The sequence below is a fragment of the Clytia hemisphaerica genome, unplaced genomic scaffold (assembly GCF_902728285.1).
Source record: "Clytia hemisphaerica strain Z4C2 unplaced genomic scaffold, Clytia hemisphaerica genome assembly, whole genome shotgun sequence".
Classification (NCBI taxonomy): Eukaryota; Metazoa; Cnidaria; class Hydrozoa; order Leptothecata; family Clytiidae; genus Clytia; species Clytia hemisphaerica.
Window position 1 is genome coordinate 380,735 of NW_027104385.1, and position 24,069 is coordinate 404,803.

Here is a 24,069-nt window from a genome sequence, read left to right on the forward strand (position 1 = left end):
GAGCGAGAGCTATCACGTCAGGCTGCAAACTTTCCGGAATAATGAGTCGTTCTCCTCGTAAAACGACTTGTCGTGCAACTGAAAGTTCGTCGAATACGTGTCGGAACGGCTGTAAGTCGTTTGCATTCTTCGGAATGTATCCTTTCTCAAGGATGCAAAATTTCAAGCGGGCGAGCTGGTCATCGGCGTTTGTTGCTTTTCGAACCATGTCGAAGGTCATAGCGTCGGCAATATCGTCGTCGATGATAGCATTGATGTGAAAGGTTTCCTCATTGGCTTGCATCTTCTGTTGCTCAGTTATGGGCAATGGATGTCGACTGTTGTAATCTGTCGGATTGGTGCTTCCCTTTTCATACTTTACGGTCATACGTGCGTGACGCATGTCTAAATTCATGCGTATCTGCCCGGATGGTTTCTTTGTAATGACAATGTTCGAGATCCAGTAGAGGTTAACACTTGGGTCTAACGGGCCTTCGATGATGTCATTGTCTCTAAGTTCTTCGTGACTTGTTTTCTGAAAGCGAACGGTATCGGCCGCTCCTTCTGTATCATTGGTTTGATCGATCCGTCTATATCAAAGTTTATTTCTGATTTATTGAACTTGCCGATTCCCTCAAAGATAGGTTGATGCTTGTCGATGATTTCAGTCACTGAAGTTGGGACTTTCTCTGGTTCGTTGATGTGGTATACTGGCGTTTCCGGATCATTGGCGTCTCTGCGGCCTTCTGGGTGAATCTCCAAGACACCGAGCTCTAACGATGCTTCTAAACCTAAGAGCGGTTCCGTGTGGTTTCCTTCTATCACGTAAACGAGTTGCTCGGCTGTTGCTCCACTGCTAGTGGTCAGTTCGATCTTTGCTCTACCCTTCACTCGCAGTAGGTCTTTAGTACCATATGGCGGAGCTTCACTTTCGATTTATACAGTCTGGTCGTGTTGGCAAATTTGCGAAAGTCTTTTTCTGGGATCAGAGTCTTTCTGCATCCGGAGTCGACTCTCATTTTCAAACACGTACCATTGGCTTCCACATCGATCATTTCAATTTCATTTTGGTCATTCACCAGAGGGATGAAGTTCACGGTCAAGACGCGACCCATCAGTTGTTCATCGTCTGAATCACTCGATTCGTCCAGGGCATTAACATCTGTTTCTGGTGCACCAGGACATACTGGCGATTTCGCAAAATGGTGCTTCTTCTTGCAGTCATTGCAACGTTTCCCTTTTGTGAGACACTTTCCTTTTGAGTGGGCTTTCCGACGTTCATATCCGCAAAAGTCACAAATTTTTGGGGAACTTTCGGTTTGCTTTCCCCTACCGATCGAATCTCTCGTGATGTTCGGTTTCGATGGGTCTGGTCTTCTTGGTCCTCTTCTACTGCCGATCCAGTTAACACTCTCCTGTTTCTCAATGTTTTGCGCTTGTATCGATGATGATTCTAGCGCTATTCCGTATTTAACGAAATCATCGAAATTTGCACCCTCCGCGAGGGCATTTCCTGAGCTTATTGTTATTCGTCTGCATCGTCATAGCGTCGCGAGCGGCTTTCTTTGCAGTGTAGGTGGCGAAATTGCAGAGCTTGCTTGATCCAAAACTTTTGTGTACCATTCGGTGAACGGCATCTGCCCTTGTGGCATCTCGTTAAATAGTTTAAATACCGGGTAAGCTTCGTTTATCTGTCCCTTTTATGGAGTTTCTGATTTTGTCAATTGCGGCTGCGTATTTATCTTCTGTCGTCACCTTTCCTTCGTGCTCGAAAAACATAATCATTTCGTCTCCACCCCAGAGTTGCAAAAGAGCTTTCTTTTTCTTATCTTCGTCAATGTCCTCTGTATCAAAAATCATGTTTGCTCTCTTAACATATTTATCGAACGAATCGAGGGCGGCACCCGCGTCTCTCGGGCGTTTAAAGGTTGGGAGGGCGGAATAGAGAGCGCCTCTGGCGGCTATATTGGATTTGACTTATCGAGACAAAATGTGGATGGTTCGATTGGAAGCAAGCGTAATTTGGAATTTTTCTCTGAAGACAACAAGAGTCTATTTCAGGTTGTTGATCATCTGGAACTGGGTAACATAAGTCTATTCGTCGCCAATGTAGTATCCACTTAGTCGTATTGCTTTGGGGTCAACAAACAGGGAGTGACACAAATAATTGACAAGGTAAAGTTCAGTTCTTACAACTTTTTCTTCTTCGTCATGAAAGACGTCTGCACTCTCTGCCAAGCTTGCTTTTGCCTCGCTCAACATAAACCTATCAATGACCTTGATTCTACCCCTGTCTCGTCCTAACACATCACTATTTCTAGCTGATTGATTTACGAAGGTCCTATCAGAACAGATCCAAATTTCTAGCTAAAACATGCTCTCAGAACACATCAGTAAAAAAGGTCGCCTCGCCGGCTGCTTTCGTACTTCTGGCTGAACTTTAATAGTCTAGGCAATTCAGACAAGTAATCCCCCACTAAACCTTCCCAAATGTTGTTCCACTATACCGGGAATGTTTAATCAATGATTTTAGGTCTCTGGATCAAAATTGTCTATTTTACAGAGGGAAGTGATAAAACGCGAATTCCGTCCGGATTGCCACGGATTGCCTCTGGATTGCCACGGATTGCCTCCGGATTGCCACGGATGGCCACGGATTCAACCTCGTCCCCATGACGATTTGCTTTTTATATGGGATGTAGCAAATCACCCTGGCAAACAACATTAGTATTCCCTTTGATCTGTTGTTATTCGCTGACACGGGAAATTATGACAGAGTCGGCATTTTTTTCGTGTGGGCGTCTATATGTAAATCGATGTAAAGTGCAAACTGTCTGCCTGCTAAAAAACAAAACAGTTTTCGAAGTCAAACTTTCAGTCAATATGTAATGAAATGTCAAAAATGTTATCTTGTTATTTTTGTACTAAAGTCTGGGTAGGTCTTTTTCTTTACGATGTTTGATGTGGAAAAGCTTCTTAAGTAAGTAAGAAGTAATTTTACGGATATATAAGTAGGCAGATAGGTTGGAAGGAGACTAGCCTACCACTTTTTCATTTTATCACTGCCACTATTGACTATACAATTTTATTGTGTATCCACTATACAATTTTATTGTGTATCCCCTGCCCAGCATTTTCATTAAAATTGCAACTGAATTTTTGCTTGTTGTGTTGGTGCGGGACTGTACTTTTGTAAGAACATAATCCAACATGTTTGGAGAAAGCAAGAAAAAGGTTGATAGGGGGGGGGGGGTGTGAGATGACAATAAATCTCAATTGAACATTCTTGGGCTTTGCATTTTCAAATTTTCCCGTAGTTTGCACCCCCCCCCCTTTTACCCCCTATTAAAAGAGGATGCCAACTTTCTGGGGTCTTTCTAGGGGGCATAGTACCAGGATTTGCCAAAAAAACTGGGGTGGGGTGAGAATTTAGGGAAATAAAATAATAAAGGGGCTTTGAAAACTTTGGCCAATCTGATTATATACAAATATGGTCAGTTTGTTTAAAGGGACTTACAGGACTTGCGATATTTGTAAACAAACTGTATGCAGCGGATACAAAATCAAAACAAATGTCACATATGTCAAAATAAAAAATAAAACTAAATATGGCTAATTTTGATTGTTCAATTGTTTTACAAGTTTGTTTTGGACACGTGATTTTAATTGTTCTCTTTAATGACAGATGGTTCGCGCAATGTTTACATTTTACTACTTTTATGTCCCTTCAAAAGAATAAATGTGATTGATGGCAAAAGTGTAGGTTGATAAAACTAGCAAAGTTTCATTGCAATGGCTGCATATACTTTGTACTCTTTAAATAATTTTGGTGGTGCATAGAGCAAGTTTCCTTCAAAACGGATGTTCTGTAAGAAAGGGAGGGGGGAGATAAAATTCCATCACAGAAAGGGGGATGGATGGGTATAAAGGGGGTCAATAATTATGTTTGCATAAACAGCCTTCTGACCGAGTCCCTGTTTCACTAATATTATATAATTCAAAAAGCTAACAATGTGGTGTGGATAATTTTAATATGGTGCAGTGAGAGCTACAGATCGAATCTGTGTTTGGCTGGACGCACCAGTCTTTATGATTAACTTTATAAAGATACAGTCTGTATTGCAATAATTCTTTGATAAAAGCATAACAAGTGTGTGCATTTAAAAAAAATCTGCTCGCAAATATTATTTTTTTAAGTCAGCTTATTTTAAGGCATTGCATGAAAATTGAAACCAGCAATTTAGCTCTTTGTCAGAAAAAATAACTACTTTGCAGACAAAGTTCTAGCGGCTAGTTCGAAACGCAGGTCACAGGTCACAGGTCGCAGGTCACAGGTCACAGGTCAGTGATGACAGGTTGACTCTAATCAATGTCATTGCAGAGGAAAATGTTTGAAAAACACAAAGAATTATCAAAAACATAATTCTCAAGCAATTTCATCCATATAAAACCATTTCAAACATCAAAATTTAACCATGTGCTTTTATCGATCTTTCGCAGTTTGCGCCGTGTATAACACAGACCAGAAAATATTTGAAACCATATTATACGTATAACAGGTATATTACATATTGTAATGTTTGTAATCTTATATGATGGTTCTGGATGGTTACATATAATAAAACACATCGCTCTAAAACTACCTTCTCAGAGAACTCACGAGCTTCTGATTGGTGTAATTTTATATCCAGCCATATTGTTATCATCACATTCGGTATGCTAAATATTTTTGGTGTTTTTCTCTTGTAAGACATGATATCTTGTGATTCTGTCAATATTTTTGTCAAAAATTGTCATTAAGTCATTAAAATAACAATTGAATGATTAATTAGTTTCATCCTTCTAAAACCACTCTCTTAGGGACCTCACAAGCTTCTGATTGGTGCCGTTTTATATCCATTCACACTATCAACATCACATTCTGTATGATAAATATTTTTCGTGTTTTTGTCTTTTTTTGCATCAGGTTTTATGGTTTTGTTATTATTTTTGTAAGTAAGTGTCACTATGTCAAAATAGGTTGTTATTCTATTCAATTGTCATTATATAATATCTCAATAGCATGTATTACTTTTTTGTAATTTAATGCGCTATGTATTGATGTTATGTTATGATCTTTTTTTTTTCCGGTCTGCACTCTGTTGACCTGTGACCTGTTGACCTGTGACCTGTGACCTGCGTTTCGAACTAGCCGAAGTTCTAGCCTATTTGGAGTCCTTTCCATAATAAGTGTACTACTAAGGGGATAATCAGATGGTTTGTAATATTTTGCATGTGGGATCCTTCTATTGTCCTGTAATAACCCATTTAAAAAGTATTCAAATTCTGATACCTCAATTTCGGAAAATTGTTACACAAAAATACTTTGAGGTTTTACTTGGCACATTTTGCGGAAATGATTTTAGCGGTTGCCACCCACTTTTTGCTCAAACCCTTTTATGTTCCTAGAGGCTTTTGAGGATTTTTAGTACAAAGATTGTATTCATGGAACTAATTTTTGCAGTACTCTTTTGCGCTTAAAGGGGGTCACTTTGCGATTTTTCGGGAAAAAGATCCCCCCAAAATCATTTTATAATGAACCCCAATTTTATGAAATTTTCCTGAAAAAGTCCCAAACCAAAACCTTCATTCTCCTAGGGGTTTTCGGGAAAATCACCCCAAAATCGCTTAATATTGACCTCCCCCATTTTATGGATTTTCTCCCAAATTACCAACTCCCCTGCTTATTCCACCCACCCCTACAATTAAACAAAAGAGTAGACACCCAAAAACGCATTAGTTCCACAGAAATTAGTTCCTGCGAAAAATATTGCTATTAAACTCGTTCTTGATCAGAGTGATTTATTCATCCATGATATATGGGCTCTTTTAGTTTATAGTGTGTTATAATTTCCTGGAATTCTGAGAATTGGAGAAGTAAAAAGATTTTTCTGAATGAAAACTAAATAGATCCGAGATCATTTGAATATACTTTTTGTAAATATTTCAATGTTGGAACTAAAAGATATAAAAGAAATGATAAATCACAAATGTAATGTCTCCAATAGTTCTCTATCTCCCCCAGTCATTACTGAAGGGAATGACGATAATATATACACGTGTGCACAAGCCTTCAAATGAGAGGCTGGTTGAAAGTTTCTCGATGTAGTTCCATAATGTACTAACAAAAGCTTGTGTCTGAAAGTCTTTGACGTACATAAATCAACAGTGTTCAACGAAAACTTGTGTTTGAAAGTTTCTCAAGTAAATCAACAGTGTTCAAACGAAAGTTCATGTTTGAAAGTCAGTAAGATAGCTTGGAGGTTTACGAATACGACTTGATCTTCGTAAGACTGGAGCTTGCGCGTTGGTTGTAGGTGTTGGATCCAAAGTTGATGTTGATCCGTCGGAAGAAGGTGCTGGGGAGGTGTTCTTTGATGGATGTGTCTGCTCAGTCAAACGAGCAGGTGGTGTTGGAGATACGCCGGGCGCATAAGTTGTTTCTCTTGGTGTGTTGAGCAGTTGTTGGGCTGTAGGAGAAATTGGTACCGGGATGTCGTTCCCGACGAATTGTGGTGTTTGATGAACAGGTACGTAGCGGCGGAGAAATTTACGATTTCTGGGAGTGACACGTCTCGATCCATCTACACGTACAACGTATTGGTCATGTTGTCTGACTTCGACGACAGATCCGGTTTTGTCCCATTTTTTTGGATGGGGGCCAATTTGGTTCTGCAATCTCACTCGATCACCAACACGGAGTGGGGGCAGGCGTCTTGTGTGCTGCTCCAACCGTTCAGCAATCTTCATGTGACGATGACGGAGTGCGTTCTCGCGGTCTTGGAGGACGTTCTGCCATGTGGAGTGTGGTAGGTATTTACCAGGAAAGATTGGAATAAAATCTTTGATGGGACGGCCAAATAAACACATGGCAGATGAGAGCTTGGTGTCCTGGTTAGGTGTGTTGCGGTATTGTAACATTGCACGTTGGAATGATTCGGTGTCGAGCTCCCCATTCGGTCCAGAGTTGTCGGTGAGCATTCGCTTGACGGTCTTGACACCGATTTCGGCGCGGCAGTTGCTGTGTGGGAAGGCAACAGATGAACGGCGATGCTTGACGCCCCAATTCTTCAGAAAAGTTTCAGTTGATGACGCGGTGAATTCTGGACCTCCATCAGATGATAACTCGTCCGGTATTCCGTAGGTAACAAAGGAGCGTCGGAGACAATTTATTAGGCTGGTGGCACCCTCTTTGGACTCTTCAACGATGGGCCAGTTTGAATATCGATCAACACATACGAGGTAATAATGTCCTTTGTGGTGAAAGAAGTCACCACACAGATATTGGAAAGGATACTCTGGGTATGTGAGAGGCGTTGGTGGAGCAGATGGTTGCGATGGGGCGATGCGGTCACAATGGTTGCAGTTGTTACGTTGTTTGACAATGTCTTTTGAAATACCAGGCCAAAAAACAGACGAATCAGCTCTGGCGGTCATGGATGTGACACCGTGGTGTGCCCCATGCAGGGCAATCAGGACGGCTTGTCGAAGCTGCTTGGGAATGATGACTCTGTCCTTGTAGAGAGCGACACCATCAACGGTTGAGAGATGATCTATGAATTGATGGAATGGTTGAACTGAAGCTGGAATTTCGTTTTTGCTAGCTGACATGTTAGAGTCGATGAAGTCAATAAGCTGTTTCATCTCAGGGTCACTGGCCGATAGTAGACGTACTTTGTCCCAAGTGATCGATTGGATTGATTGGAGAGTATGGTCGGATACATTGATGGGTGCAATGTCATCTTGGAGAAACAATGGTTCTGGCAAAGGATCACCCGTTGGATATCTTGACGTTGCATCAGATGCACGGTGTTTCAGTCCGGGGATGTGATACATGGAAAATCGATAGCGTAGGGTGAGTTCTTTCGGGTTCTCAAGCCGGTTGTTGGGTATGTCATCCAAAGAGCGATTGGTGAATAGACCCAAAAGTGGTTTGTGGTCGACAGCAATGATCAGTTCTTTACAACCAAGGACGAAATGTCTTGCCCTATCAAGGGAATACGCAACTGCAAGAGCCTCTCCTTCCACAGGTGCATAGCGTGATTTAGCCCGGGGTCCACTTAAAGCTTTTTTTATAGACTGGATGGCGCGATTAAGTGGCCCGGTAGTATATGGTAATATGCTTTTGCCTAGGCGGACTGTAAAACAGTCCGCCAGATTTAAGTTGTTTTTGGAAGGTAAAAACAGTATGAAGCAATGTTTTTATTTGAGAATAAGGGATTACAAATCTGTTAATAGTGTTTGTTTCTGATTTGTGATTATATCTTTCAACTCCAAATAGTTTTATTGTTATTTGGATTTTCAACATTTTTTTTCAAAATGGCGACCTCGCCAAACGCTCCTAGTCTACTTCACTGGACTCAGCGTCATAAAAAATTATCAAAAAGCAAAGTTCAGCCAAAAGTAGACTCTAGTCTAAGCGTGATTCAGCTGGGCTGGTGAAACGACTGCCGACTAGAACGACTTGCCACCCATCTTTACAGCACTGTGGTTTGATACTTTTGCACGAACAATGTTTCTGATAGAGTAAGAATCCTACACCGGTTTTCGACCAGTCGGTAGCAAGACATGTAGGCAATCCTTTGTCGAAGATCTTAACGCCTTTTTCGATTTCGCTAACGATATGCAGTTTCGACTGTTCAAATGCATGCTGGAGTTCGTCCGTCCAGCAAAACGGAGTCTTTGGTTTTAACAATTCACGGAATGGCAACATTGTCTCTGTCATACTAAAAGCATACGAAACTTGGTTTATGAGCCCGAACCATGAACGAACGTCTGTTATGTTTTTTGGTGTCGGGAAGTCAGTGATAGCCCTTAGCATGGATGGAGCTGGTCGTACAGAATCAAGGGTGATCTCGAACCCCGCAAATTCAACAATGTTCTCTCCAAATTTGAATTTCGATGGGTTTTGGATTATCCCATTCTTTCCACAAATGTCTAACCACTTGCACGCTTGGTAAGTAAGTAAGTAAGTAAGTAAGTAATTTATTTGTCCTAAAAAGCGAGACTAGCGACCACACTCATAGACATAAAGCTAAACTAAGGAGGTGGCCGCACGATATAATTACAAGAAAAGCTAAGAAAAATAAAGTTACTAAGGTCTTACTAGTAACAAAGTGAAATAAAATTTTTTATAAAATAATTTTCGAAAAATTGGAAAAAATTTAAAAAATAAATAAAAGAAAAACTAAAATAAAAAAAAGAAGAAACTATTGAAATTTAAAATCAAACTCGAAAAAGAGAGGGGAAAAAAAAAAAAAATGTAAAAAATTAAAAAAAACAAAAACAAATCAAGTGTACGAGGAAAGAAAATATAATTTACTTAAATCTTTAAGACGATCCAATGCTAGTGTAGACGAATCATCGAAAGTAACAAAATCTTGAATTTCATTCCAAACCAAGATGGATTGGTATAAAATTGAATAGTTACCATAAGTCACTGTTTTTACTTCAGGTATTTTTAAAAGTCCAGACTTACAACGGATTACTTCATGACGGTCTGTATCATTTAAACGTTTGTACTCAAGAGTTTGTATGAGAGGAAGAGGTAATTTTCGATTCAAAAGTTTAAAAATAAAGAGAATGTTAAGGTATTTAACAAAATCAAAAAATGAAAGAAGTTTAAACTGCAAAAAGAGAGGAAAAGAATGAGCACGGAAGTCAGAAAAAGACATGATTCTGAGAGCTTGTTTTTGAAGAATAAGAATTCGGCGGGCGTGGATGGTTTGGCGTTGCCCCCAGATTTGCGCTGCATAAGATATGTGACATTGAAAAAGAGAAAAATACAATGAAGTTAATATTTTCTTGTCGACATAATGCCGAAGTTTACTCAGAGCTCCATTAGCTCTCTTTAGTTTATTGCAGACAAAATCGATGTGGTGTTTCCAGTTCAGATGTTCATCAATATACACACCAAGGTATTTTACAACTTTGCTTGGTCTGAGCCGATGCCCGTTGATTTTAATTTTCAAGTCGTAATCGATCTTCTTACGTATTGGACGAAATAATAAGAGCTCTGTTTTACTAGCGTTTATAGAAATTTTATTAGCTTTGAGCCAATTCATAAGAAGCTTCAGATCAATATTAGCTTGTTTGGCGATCGGTTTCAAAGATTCATTCGCAAAAAAGAGCATAGTATCATCAGCAAACAAACTGACAAGAGAATAGCGAAGAGCAATATGAAGATCATTAACATAAAGGAGAAAGAGTAGAGGGCCTAAAACAGAACCTTGGGGGACACCATGTTGCATGTGTTTAGAAGAAGAGTTTTTACCAGAGACTGAAACAAACTGTGATCTTTCAAAAAGAAATGATCGAAACCATTCAAGAGCTTTCCCACGAACCCCATAAAAATCTAGCTTTGACAGTAAAATAGAGTGGTCAACGGTATCAAATGCCTTTTGTAAATCGATAAAAATTGAGCATCCATACTTACCTTCATCTAGAGCACTTGAAATTTGGTTGATGGAGTAAAGGAGGGCTGTTTCAGTTGAATGATTTGATCGGAATCCGAATTGTAATGGGTAGATTGAATTTGATTGGTCGAGAAAGTTCATCAGTCGTTTATGCATAAGTTTTTGGAAGATTTTGTCAATATTAGAAAGAAGAGAAATTGGCCTGTAGTTCTCAGCATCGAATGGAGAACCTTTGTTTTTGAAAACAGGAATAACTTTCGCTTCCTTCAGCTGACTTGGAAAGACACCAGTAAAGAAAGAGAGATTTACAATACGAGTAAAGATCGAAGAAAGGGTGTCCAAATTGGAAGAAATGATTCGATAAGGGATGCTATTCGGACCTGTAGCCTTGTTTTCACTGAGAGAAATAAGAGCTTTAGAGAGTTCAAGATTAGAAGCAGGAGCAATGAGAAAGTAGTCGGTATTTCGATTGTCATTCTTCAGCCATTCTGAAAAATGATGACGTGTGAAGGGAATTTTTGATCGTATTTTACCTGCAATGGTTGAAAAGAAATCGTTAAAAGCTTCAGAAACTTCTTCAGGATTCGAAGATAGGGAATCATTGATGTTAAGAGAAATAGAGCTTGAAGAAGAAGGAGAAGCTATAATCTCTCTGACGCCTTGCCATAATTTTCGAAGATTGCCTGAGTTTTGAAAAAAGTAACGAGAATAATGGAGTTTTTTACTCGCACGGATAAGAGAAACAATGCGATTTCGATAAAATTTATATCTGTCACGAAGAAAATTCTTAAGATCGGATGAAGAATCAGGAACTTTCAAATAGTCGGTTTTAAGGCTATCTCTGATGTTCATAGAGACGAGAATACCTTTGGTGATCCAAGGTTTGAGTAGAAGGTTAGCTTGACGTCTGGTCAACTGTTTCAAAGGAACATGCTTATCATACAAAGAAGAAAAACGAGTCAAAAAAGAATCAAAAGATGAGTCAACATTTCCCTTTTCAATTTCAAGAAGACCATTCCAATTGACGCTATCAAATTCTTCTTTGAAACTAGCCTCGTCAAATCTAGACCAATCTCGACGAAAAGGAAGTTCAGGTTTGTACTTAGAGTCACAGTCAGTATTCAAAATTAGAAATTGTGGAAGATGGTCAGATATAGCAACTGTAAGATTTCCAGAGAAAGAAGAGCAGGGAAAGGGAGAGGTAAAGATGTTATCAATAAGAGTACTAGAGGTATCAGTGATCCGCGTTGGCAAGGTAATAGTTGGTAGAATCTGGTAGGCACCAAGAATGTCAAGAAATTTGGAGTGAGAAATCACAGAGTCACAAGTCAAAAGGTCTATGTTGAAATCGCCTAACAAAATAAGATTTTTATTTTCTTGACAGGATTTTCTCAGCAAAGGTTTTAAGAATTTATCATTGAAAAGGTCGATGTCTAAAAGGGGATGTTTGTAGATACATCCAACAATGAAGTTTTTCCTATTTTTTAAGACGATTTCAACAAAGGTTGATTCGAGATTACCACAGTCCGAGTGTACTATCTTTGAAAGATCTTTACGAGGTTTTTTGTTGAGAGAGTTCGAGACAAAAAGAGCAGTTCCCCCAACTGTTGAGACTGCAGGGGTATCAAAAGATTTGAAGCCGCTAATAGAAAGTTCAGTGTTTTCGATAGAAGATTTGAGTCTTGTTTCAGTGATACCGAGTATACTGAAATTATGATTGAGATTAGAAAGTAAAGTAGTAAGGTTATCATGATGTTTTTCTAAAGAGCAGATATTGAGATGAAGGCAAGAAAAAGTTTGTTTTTTGAGAGGTAGAGAAGCAAATTCTTGAGTACTATGATATTTGCAGTCAAAATGATTAACATGATCATCAAAAGTAATATCGCCACGTTGTTCATCGATTTGAGAATCGAAGTTAGAAAAAGAGTTTGAAATAGAATTTAGATGTCTAAAATATGATTTTAAGTGACTTATATCTTTACCAATGGGTAATTTTTCATTGGATTCGAAATTAGGTAGAGCATCATGCGTACAAAGTTTACAGAGCCAAATGTTTTTTACGTATTTTGGTTCAACGCCTAAACACCGTGCATGGGATCGTCTTTTACACTTGGGGCAAGAATGAAAAGTTTTAGAAGTTATTTTTTTCGAGCAAACAGAGCAGTCATCGTTTGCCATTGTAGAGTTTTTGTGTGCAAAATAAGTTTGCAAATGTTCCTCGAGCCAAAATGTAATAAAAAAAGGGAGAAAAAAAAAGCAAGCATTTAGACGAAAAATTGTACACAATTAAACAGAGATATTGTCAATAACAAAAATTTAATAAAAAAACTTATTCAAACAAAGAGTTTTCTATGATCAGGAAAAGTTTTAACTAAGTCATTAAGATGTGTCACCTTCATTGTTTCAATACCATCATTAAATCTCAAATTAACAGTACCGTTATAAACCCAGAATGAATCAATGGCTTCACAATTGTACAATGCTTTCGCCCTTCCCCAGAGAAATCTATAGTAGCTGCACAGATTATTGTTAATGTAAATTTTCTTTGATAGATTTGCTTTTTCAAAGATCTCACGTTTACCAAAGTCTTTTCCCTTTTTAATCAAATTTTCTGCGAGCTTTCTGTTTACAAACCTCACAACAGTACGCTTTGGACCTTGCTGATTTTGTTTCTGATATAAGCGATGGCAAGCTTCAATATCCTTTGGACAAATTTTAACATCAACAGCCTCACCAATTTCAATTACTTTTGCCTCCAATTCATCCTGTTTAACCGAGTCAGGAATACCAGCGATTTCGATATTGTTTCGACGAATATACTGTTGTAGCTCACTGTTGTCTCTCTCTATTTCGATCAATTCATCCGAATTACTATGTTTCACAACTTCCTCTAGCTTGAATTTCAAATCATCAATAACTTGAGATTTTGTAGAAAGTTCATCTTTAAGGTTGGCTATTTCATTTTTCATGGCAAGATTCTCATTTTGTATTTTGATAAGAATATCCTCTTTAACAGCCTCAATTTTGGAAGCAATATCGTACTTAATGACTCTCATTTCATAGAAAATCATTTCGAGTGTTATCTCTTTCATAGGGTCGTCAAGAAACGATTTAGATACATTAAGAACAGATTGAGAAATAGAATCGTGAAATATATCACCATCTACAGTTGTAATAGAGTCTTGTGAGTCTTTTTGTGTCAAAGTGTTTTCTGTAAACGTGTCTTCTTGTGTTGGGGTTACTTCAGGAATGTCTTTAAGTACATCTTCCAATGCTTTTTGTTGCTTTGCCAAGTTATGTTGTTGTTGCTTTCTTGCTGTAACATTCATGTTCTGCATGTTGTAAAGTTTGGCTCGAGAAACAACGCCTATTTTTTCACGCGCCGAAAATTTTTGAGATAGGTCTTTACTCTACGGATGTCAAATGACGAATGATTACTACGACTTAAAACAATGATGGTAAAAACTAGCTTCAAGGTCCTCAGACCAAAGTAATGCATCATCAATAACTTTGATCTTATCAGGAAAGTCTGACACAATCTCGTCGAATCTACGTGAATAGCCGTCGCCGGATGCTATGTAGCCTTGAGGGAGGGTTTTGTAGCGGTACCTTCCCCAAGGGGTGATAAACGTTGTGAGATGGCGGTCCTCTTCTCGGAGAGGTACACTGTGGTAACCGTTCCAAGCATCAGATGCGGTTTTCCTTTTGTTTGTAGGAACGGAGCGCACTTGATGATACGGTGATTGCGTGTGATGAGTCTCTCTAGAAGCATGTTTATTTAGCAGTTGAAAGTCAACAGTTCGTCTTGGGTTGCCATTCTTTTTAGCGCAGACAACCATACGGTGGCACCATGTAACGGGTTCTCCTATTGGTACTGGTTCAATCACGCCTAAACGAACGTCACGGTCTAGATTAGCTTTGACTGTGTCTTGCCAATTGATGGGTACGGGTATGGGAGAATGATGTGCAACTGGTTCTGCCTCTGGGTCGATCATGAGTTTCATAGGAGGTGCTTCCATTAGTGGCAGCGACTGATGTTCGCAGGTATTGAATGTACTATTACCATAGTATTCCAGTAGAAAGTTCTCTAATTTGTGGCGGTGCTCATCTGTGGCTGGAAAGGGAAGTTCTGTTGGCAAGGGTGGTGGGAGGGCTCTTCTTGGACAGCCACACTCTGAAACAATGTCCTGAGGGATGTTGATATCTGCCAATGATAGGGATTCACCGATAGTAGGGAAGGTTTCGGAGATGATACCCAAGTCTATGCACGCTCCCCGACTCAAGAAGAACTTGTCGGACTCGTTTGTAACGTAAACGAATTGTTTTGTTTCCTTGATGGTACCATCCTCACGTTTTCCTGACATTTTGAGTATAATCGCACCAAGGACTTTGATTGACTGGTTGTTTGCTGAGTTGAGTTTCATGGTTGTTGGAAGAAGGTCCTTCTTGTTGAGTCCAAGACGTTGGATGTGTTTGAAACTGATGAGGCAACTCTGGCATCCCGTATCGGCCATTGCTCGGACTTGAATCGGTTTTGACTCGAAGGCAATTGGTTTGAAGCCAAGCTGGAGGTAGTCTTCTTCGGCAACTTGGATGGACAACGGAATGAAGGGCTGCGATTTTGACGATCGCTTTTTCCAGGTGTTGGTCGACGGATCGTAACAATGGTGAGCAATTGGCGACTCTGTAGAAGCGTTGGAAGAAACAGCACATAGGGCATTGAAAACACTGTTGGATTCTTCTTGGATCGAAGCATTGTCAGATTTCGCAGGGCAAGAGTTTCTCCTAGACTGAGACGTGGAGTTTGTACCGTGACCAAACGTGCCACAATACGAACATTTCGAGTTTTTATCAACTTTGTCAGTCTTATCAGTTTGTGAGGATTGTTTCAAAGTGTCTCTTTTAGATTTTGAGTAGTTACTTCTGATGGCAGCAGCTTGATTGTCTAATAAACGATTCGCTGATCTCTTGCCTGCCTCTTTGGCTTCAACAAAATGAAAGACTTCCTCTAAGGTCATGTCCTGATTTGTATGACCTAAAAGTTCTAATTGAATGTCAGGATCAACAATCCCACGGCACAAAACATCACGTAAAATTTGTTCGGTATAGTCTACTACAATGTTACACTCGTCTCCTGGGCAATCGATAACGTATCTGCATACTGCAGCTTGTCCCCGGAGGCGGGCACCGAAAGCACGAATAGATTCATCTTGGTCCTGATGCATGTTGTTTAGAGCGACTCGGGCAACCATAATATTTTCCTCTCGGACGGCAAGTGATTTGATAGCTGCTAAGATGTCGTCCTCTGTCTTTTCGGTTAGTGGTCCGACAGAGGATCTCGTTAAATCTTTACGTAATTGTTCCTCGCAACACTCAAGCAATAGAATGATAATTTCTCTTCCAGCGACACGTGTGGCTTGTTTATACTCATTCCATCGGGTCAGGAAGTACGTCCAGTCTTCAGATGTGCTGGATGATACGATTGTTGGGCGCTTGACTTTCTCCACCTTGGTTGTGCCTTGACCTGCTTGGGCTGGACCGTTATGTGTCGAATTGGCATGGGCGGTGATAAGGGCTGCAACAATGACTGCCTCTGTGTCTGGGGTGGCATAGTTGCACCCAGGGACGGGGCAGTTAACAGACGGCATATTCAAACCAAAAGTTCCAACATAAATAGATCCGAGATCATTTGAATATACTTTTTGTAAATATTTCAATGTTGGAACTAAAAGATATAAAAGAAATGATAAATCACAAATGTAATGTCTCTAATAGTTCTCTACAAACCAGTTACTATTGTATAGTTATATACTCGAATTCCATTTTTAGTTTGGAAGTCAATTATAGACGTGTTTTAACCTTTAGGCGAAATCAGCAAGAGAAAGAATGAAGAATCAGTGGGATCTTTGGAACTTTGAAACACCTATTAACACGTATAATTTCGTCAATTGCTTCAGTCCATTGTCTGTCTCCACTCCTGTGATATCTACTGATGAAATAAGATAAGACAAGTGAGTTAAATTTATTTCTTAACAATACAATTATTTTGGTTATTCAACCTTTGAATCTCCCAATTTACAATTTGACTATGAATGGAATTAACATGTTGAATATGCTGGCACTGACTTATACCCCTTAATTGTTTGTCTTTCAATTTTCAGGCACCACACATAGAGGTTGACGCAAGAGCAATGACACTAGCTAAATATGTGACTGCGTACAAGCAAAGCGGTGATACTACTTCTTCTGGTGTTCGAAACGCCAAACGATTCAGACAAAACACTACTCCAACAAATATTACCACTGAAAACGATGGAGAATCTAGCAGCGAGGAAATCAAAGCTGGTGATTATTTCTTCTCGAATACTTATGGTGTGATCGAAATCCTTCAGCTATGTCGAAAGAAGACATACACAAACAAAACACTGTTGACGATTTGACAAACATAAACTTCATTGGTATTCCTTACCGCAGAGTAGAAAAGACATATGTCCATTTTGCTTCACCAACCTACACTCGAAAATACTACTCCCCCTTGGCAGACATATATAAAAAAAGGTATGAGTATGGTTTTTGAGCTAAGTTTCATAAATCTTTTTTCTTAGATGTGTGAATAAAATTCTGTGCCTAATTCATAAATCGAATCACTGAATTTCTTAAGGATGGCACTTTCCGAAAAAAAAACCAAGAAGGGGTACGGAAAAGGTAGATAATGGATCGCACAGTTTTTACTGAGGGAGGTCAACAGATTTTAATTTTTTTTAGATCAACATATCTGAGACGTGGTTTCAAGGTTGTGACAAAGAGGTTAAATTAGCAACGAAATACCCAAGAGGTGTTAAACCTAAAGACAACATTGAAGAAGAAGAATAAGGTGACTCTGAGAGGTATTGTTTTTGTCGTGAGCCAGGCCGGCTTGGAGGCAACTTTGTACCTTGTGCCAACGAAGATTGTAAAATCCAGTGGTACCATCTTCAATGTGTGAATCTGAAAGATTTCCCGATGGAAGATTAGAAATGCCCAAGATGTCTTGATGAGGATAATTAGTGTATTTGTGGAGGAAAGAGTAAGTAGAACGCTTCTTAGTGAAACAAGGTTTCAGAACTTTATTGCCGTCCGACTTTGACCCTTCCCCTATCCCAAGTGGGACTATAAGAAGGACATTACACGTACACGTTCCCTGGGCTACGTCTGAGAGCAAGTTTGTAGGCCCAAGATACAAATAGTATTTAAGATGTTGGAGTGGATATCTGAATTGAAAAGGGAGGAGCTTTAAAAACAGGTTTCATCAAATAAATTTTTACAGAATGAAATTCAAGCTTTCTCGTAGTAATATGGTCACATGGGGACCAGTCAAATTTTCGAAATTGAGTTCACCATCACTTTTTGCGATCTTTAGGACCCAAATGATCATTTAAAAAAGTTAGTGTGCTTCTAACAAGTCTGTGCACACGAAGGATGTTTTTGGAACATACTGGCTCTCACTAAATTAAGCACAAAAGAGTAAGGCCAGAACGTCATTCACTTATTGAAGTTGTGATTTTTCTTATTCACAGAATCGCGGCAAGGTATGGTCGAATGCAGTCGTCAAGAACTTTGCCCTGTGAGATGGTACCATCTTACATGCGCAAAATTGAAGTCTGTACCAAGTGGCCATTGGATATGCGATGAGTGTATCGAGGATTTTCAAGATGACAGGATAACAATATGCTTTTGTGACCAAAAAGTAAACCTTGATGCTATAATCAAATGTAATAACCCAGTTTGTGAGATAAGTATATTTCACAAATGCTGTGTTGGAGTCTCGGAGTACGTTGAACTTAACGGCTGGACTTGCCAAGTATGCTCTTGAATGAAATCGCATTATATATGAAAAATAGAACAAAGTCTAGAACATTCCGCATTGTATATAGTTTTTCTTCGATCTATGTTGGGCCAAAATACTCTGGGAATGAATGAATAAACTAATTTTATAGTCACTATTTCATGTATTTTTATTGCATTCAACATAAATTTGCATTCTTCCTGTTGGTTCGTTGAATAATCTTACATGGGTAGAAAATAGAACATCGCTAAGTGAAACTGGTATGAATTGAGTCGATTCTATAAGAAGTTTCTTTTTTCCTTCGCAGTCCTCTTCATTTTTTGTGTTTTTTTTCTTAAAGTTTCTATTTCAAGTTAATTCATATTAAAATATGCTGCAACAGTACTTCTCACTATGAATATAACATAATCGTTTTAGAAATTTTTCTTAGGAAAGACCTTTTTTATACATAAACAACGAAATAAATCATATTCTTTTTAATCCTATCTACTCTCGGGACTCGAAATTAAACTGGTCTTTTGTATTTATTTTCGCACTCTCACCCCAAAACAAGTACGTAAGTTTGTTCCTATTTTTTACAATGAACCTTTTTCCAACATACTTGTGCAAAAAAAGTGTTTAAAGGCCGTGCTAGATAAAACATTTTTTTTTTAATTTCTAAAAATAAAACTTTCGCCGAAAATGTTACGAGATATTACACGATAACATTTACCACTATTTTTTTCTATTGACATTTTCTATAAGTTTTCACATTTCACATCGCTTTCTATTTTTGCTTTCTTCTAAGAATATCATTCTCTTATTGATGTAAAGTATACAAGCTCTCAAGTGACGTTCAAGCAAGTGAATTTTTACTTTAAAAAATGGGTATCTTCCTAATCTTTTCAGACTCTTCCTGGAGGCATTCTTGGGGTATTCCTACGATTTAAACAAATTCTGCAAACATAGGGTATTCTTATAAAGAAATGTGCTTTTGTGTCTAAAACTTCTCTTTTTGCTTCACTGTATTTTGTCGAATTAATAATTGTCGGTTGGATTTATGTTTCCTAATCTTTGAAATCTTTGTTCGTTCCAGAGAGTTTCTTAAAGTTCCTTGTTTATCCTTATAAAAACTACTTGTTCGGGTAGGATAGAAGATTCGTCTCTAATACACTTTTCCCGAGTTTATTTCGACTTTTTGAAAAACACTATTCCAAAACCCTGCTCTACTTGCATTTAATTTAGAAAGATTCTACTACGAAATACAAAATCAACAAAAAATAATTGGAGAGGCCGAAAAATATCGATATACTTGGGAAAGGTGTATTACTGCATAATTAATTAAAACATGAAATTATAATTATAAAAACAGTAAGATATCTTTCATTATTCACATTCAGCAGTCTTCTCACAGAGTCGCGTTCATTAATCTTCTATCATTGCACACTGGTCTTTCTTCGTATGTGCGGTCAGTCTAATCTTTGTAGGGAAGTACTTTTCACATTTCGAGCATCGATAATTCGAGGTATTTTGATGGACTTGTTGGATATGCGTATCCAAACGATCTTTCGTTGCTTTTCCTTTTCCACATAGAGAGCATTTAAATAGTAAATCTTCCTCACGCGTATGGTTGGTTAGAATGTGTCTTTTTAAGTGGTATTTCGTACGATGTACTTTTCCACATGTTTTACATGTCTTTGATTCGTTTGTCTTCTGTTGGGCTTTCTGTTCGACTTGGGCGCGTTTTGATTTAACTGAGTCATGCTTCTTCTTTCTTTTGTTTTTAAATTCGTAATCGCTGTCCGCTTCTATCACCTCTGGTTCCTCCAAAGAATTTGGTTCAATCGTCAAGTCCGGTTCCTGGGAAGAATTTGGCTCGTCGAGTGCTTTTTTCTCGATATTGATCACCTGAAGAAAACAAAAAATTATTTGTTAGCTCTGACCGATATCATGAAACTTGCTGATACATAGTCACTATTGGTTTGAATGTTATGAGTTTTATAGTAAGTTTTGATTATGTAGCTTTCGACAATCGTAATTAAGGAAAGTATGTTGTAAAATTATGTAAATGAGGCAAAATAAAAATTCAAAAAAGCGCCTAGATTGAAAATAGGCTGAAAGCTTAAAGTAACAAACCTACCTCTATTTCCTTTGAAGACACCCCAATTGCCAATTCAATGTCAACCATGTCCTCTGCCATTCTTGCTATCGTCTGTTAAGTTAATATAATCCTTTCTTTTCCGCTTATTTATACTATTTATACTTTACCACTGACCAGAGTTGGAGGGTTCTCTTTTTTCACACTTTCTTATTTTTTGCAAAATGTGCAGAAGCCGTATATTACCACTGACCTGCTGGAGGCTTCTCTTTTTTCACACTTTCTTATTGTTTCAGATTTTCTGAGTTTGATGTCATTTCGAATGACGTCATAGTCACATTGGATAAAAAAACTGAAAAACAAATTTTTGAATTAATTAAATTTGAAAATTAATTGTTCATGCACGATTTCAGATGTATCATATTTCAATCTAGTGCAGATTTAAGGTAGTCAAGAGTGCATCAAGTCCGTTTGTACTAGTGTCAATAATAGTCTAATTCGCAGTCTGTTAAGTGTTTACAAAATATGAATTCAATCGTGATCGGTGAAAATAGCCATCCAAAGGATCTTTTCTATACACAACAGAAGGTAAGTATAATATCGTAATATCGCACTGTTTTACAATTCTCTCAGCAATTTTTAATTTTTGCTTCTACTTTTTTACATCCCATTTTTATGTTCAGGAAAGTTTTACGCTGTTATAGAAAATTGCTATATACGTTCTTTTTGTGACATCCAAAAACCAACTACTATTATTTTGCTTTATTTGATATTAGGATGGAGAAAACGACCTGCCCTGAAAATGAGCCCTATAAAGTTTGAATTATCGGATGATGATTCAATGAACCCCGTAAGTAAATTCATGTTGCTGACACTAAAATATTCGTGTAGGGCTTGATATTCTTAATTGGCGGGCTAATTAGCTAATTAGCTAATTGAACATAGTCTTTCTTCCCACTTTTGAATTAATACCTTCTAAATATTTATATCATTGTACATATATCTTGCATTTATTTGAATTGATATTAAGTAAAAGCTTCTAACCAAACTTACATAATTTCAGGGATCCACAGAGCCTAAGAAAAAAGCCAAAATAGCTCAATCGTCAATTGTAAGACAATTTCAATTTAATTTTAGGAGACGACTATGTCCTTAGAAGAAATCAATGTTGAAGTTGACAAAAAGGATACGGAAAATATTAAAAGTGTTTTTAAAGTGAGTCGGTTTAAACTATTTCGAAAAAAAATGTTGATTTTGAATTGAAAATGTAAGGACAATTGTAAGAACAATGAGGCTCGTTAAAACTTTTAAAAGATACAATTAAAGGACTGCTGTATTTGGTGATAGGCAAGAACAAGTAAAATTATAAAACATACAATTTTTAAAAAAATACAAAAGCTAAGAAAAGCTAAATATTCTTTTGATTTCAGGAACCTCATCTTGACACCTATATTGACGCCGGTATCAGAGTATTTTTGAAGCATAAAAACGTCGGTGAAATTTTATCAAATCATGAGAAGGGGGCTGTGAAAACCGAAGAAAAGGCGACGCAAACAGAAGAAACAATGATGATGCGTCGGGACTTTGCGTTGTTACTGAAAGACCTGGAAAAAACGATTCAAGAACTAAAGTCCAATATCTCACAGCAAAAAAAAAACGCAAATATTCAGACATTCAATCTATAGAAGCGATATATATAATGTTAGACGATATTATGCCGAAGTGTGCCTAAATTGGATAGAGGCGAGTCTACAACCTCGATTTTCTTAGGAATCTTAGAAATCTACTAGAAATTTTCATCAAATTATTTATCCCTTTATTGTAGATTAGGTATTATGGCCCTATATTAAAACATATGTAAAAAAGATTGTAATTTTAACTAATCGAAGAAACTCTTATTGTTAATAAAGAGTGTAAAGATTCCGTTTTGTCAAAAAAAGTCAGCTTTTTTTAATTTCAAGCTATTTTGTATTGAAGTAGCAAGTAGTTTTGTATCGGGAGTAGCACTCGTCTAATTTGGTCTTCGTAAAGTACCGCACTTTAAAGATTCTTTTTTAAGATGTAAAGATTCCGTTTTGTCAAAAAAAGTCAGCTATTTTGTATTGAAGTAAGTACTTACTACTATTATTTGGTTGAGTGATTATCTATAAAACTAAAACTAATTCATTGCAAAGACAGCATGGTGATTCAAGATGGTGTGCTCAGTACATTTTAAAAAACAACATGACTACCGTGAGATTGGGTAACTTGCATCAGTGGAGGCTAACATGCATATCCCTCAAATGAAAAACCTGGCTGGTCATTAAAATACAGTTAAATCAAAACAAAAATGGTAGAGTAGAACTTTTTGAACTAATCTCTTTTATTTTCTTTCCTAAGGGTTTCGACAAAAGTTATGATTAGTTTTTCGCGAGGATTATATTTCGCGAATTTTGAGGAAAACTCTATTCTTCACGCAAATTAATCCACTTAAGGTACAACCAGAACAGCAATAAGCACTCGGGTAACTTAATGCATGTCCCAAAAATGCATTAATTTTTCCGCCCCAGTTCCAGTCCCTAAACCATAACAAACTATACATTTTTGGAAGCATATTTGGATGTAGAATACCATATTCGGTGTAACTTAAATTCTTTCTCGGCAGAATTTTAGTTTTTTTAAGAAAACTTGATTATGACGTCATTATTTATGACGTCATAATTTTAAAAAGTTAAATATCTCAAGAACTAATACTCAAAACTTTATAAAATTTGGACCAATGATAGAACTCATCAAGAGGAGAATTCTTTTTAAAAAATTTGAAAATTTGCTGATATCAGCATTTTATCGCAAAAATTCGAATTCTTGCAATTTCTGCTGATGTCATTAATTTTGGGAAATTTTTTCAAAATTTTTTGAAACATCTCAATGTACTCTACCACTGGTCCAAATTTCATAAAGTTTTGACTTATATTTCTCGAGATATTCAGCTTTTTGTATTTATGACGTCATCAATCATGACGTCATAATCAGGTTTTCTTAAGATATCTGTAATTATACTGAGAAAGAATTTAAGTTACACCGAATACGGTATTCTACATCCAAATACGCTTTCAAAAATGTATGTTTTGTTATGGTTTAGGGACTGGAACTGGGGCGGAAAAATTAATGCAATTCTGGGACATGCATTAAGTTACCCGAGCAGGGGGGGTCTGTTCTATGTTTCCAGCACTTTCGCAGCCTCAAGTGTAACACTGTTGGGTTCTGTGTGCCTTTTTCCTTCTTGTTTTTTTTTATTTCAGGTTCTTGTTACCCTTCAAGTAACCTCAAATGGATCGAAAATTCAAGACTTCACATAACCTATTTTAATGTAAGGAATGGTTTGTAATTTTTTTGATTGAATTCTTCCTGTTTTGTCTTAAAGTCCGTCCATTTTCATTTGGAATACACGTCTTTTTTTTTTTAAGAAACTAGTTTTACCAAGCAGCCTCAATGTTTCTTAAGAAATCGGCCTTTTGAGCCTTAAATGTTTCTTACATGTTTCTAAACTTTTTGACATAATTAGCCTTGATTGGAAGGTTCTTATAAAAAACCGAATTAAAAAATGTTATTTTCTCATTCTCAGCCTCAGCATGTTTCTTAGATGTTTCTTAGTTTTAGGCATTCTGAGCCTCATGTTTCTTAAAAGTGTGTTTCTTAAAAAAAAGACGTGTAATCGTTGACGATTTTTATCAGATACGTTATAAAGGTCATGA

General features: G+C 37.6%; 2 protein-coding genes across 2 annotated transcripts; both read right to left on the minus strand.

Moving 5' to 3' along the window:
- Positions 1 to 6,249: 6,249 nt before the first annotated feature.
- Positions 6,250 to 16,092, minus strand: LOC136819462 (uncharacterized). The gene is made up of 3 exons (XM_067075684.1): positions 13,885 to 16,092; positions 8,446 to 8,970; positions 6,250 to 8,063 (listed from the first exon to the last, which is right to left on the minus strand). The coding sequence occupies exons 1-3, from the start codon at positions 16,079 to 16,081 to the stop codon at positions 6,250 to 6,252; spliced, it is 4,536 nt and encodes a 1,511-aa protein (XP_066931785.1). The 5' UTR covers positions 16,082 to 16,092.
- Positions 16,093 to 19,662: 3,570 nt separating this feature from the next.
- On the minus strand, positions 19,663 to 20,437 carry LOC136819463 (myc-associated zinc finger protein-like). Its single transcript, XM_067075686.1, has 2 exons — positions 20,378 to 20,437; positions 19,663 to 20,145 (listed from the first exon to the last, which is right to left on the minus strand). The coding sequence occupies exons 1-2, from the start codon at positions 20,435 to 20,437 to the stop codon at positions 19,663 to 19,665; spliced, it is 543 nt and encodes a 180-aa protein (XP_066931787.1).
- Between the last annotated feature and the right edge of the window lie 3,632 nt (positions 20,438 to 24,069).

Excerpts from the sequence above, each read along its gene's own strand:
- LOC136819463 (XM_067075686.1), bottom strand. The coding sequence starts at position 20,437 with ATGGCAGAGGACATGGTTGACATTGAATTGGCAATTGGGGTGTCTTCA. Across the intron at positions 20,146-20,377 it reads TGTCTTCAAAGGAAATAGAG|GTGATCAATATCGAGAAAAA; the intron begins GTAGGTTTGTTA and ends TGTTTTCTTCAG.
- LOC136819462 (XM_067075684.1), bottom strand. The coding sequence starts at position 16,081 with ATGCCGTCTGTTAACTGCCCCGTCCCTGGGTGCAACTATGCCACCCCA. Across the intron at positions 8,971-13,884 it reads AGCTAGTTTTTACCATCATT|CGTGCAAGTGGTTAGACATT; the intron begins GTTTTAAGTCGT and ends TTACTTACCAAG. Across the intron at positions 8,064-8,445 it reads TCGTTTCACCAGCCCAGCTG|AATCACGCTATGCACCTGTG; the intron begins AATCACGCTTAG and ends GACCCCGGGCTA.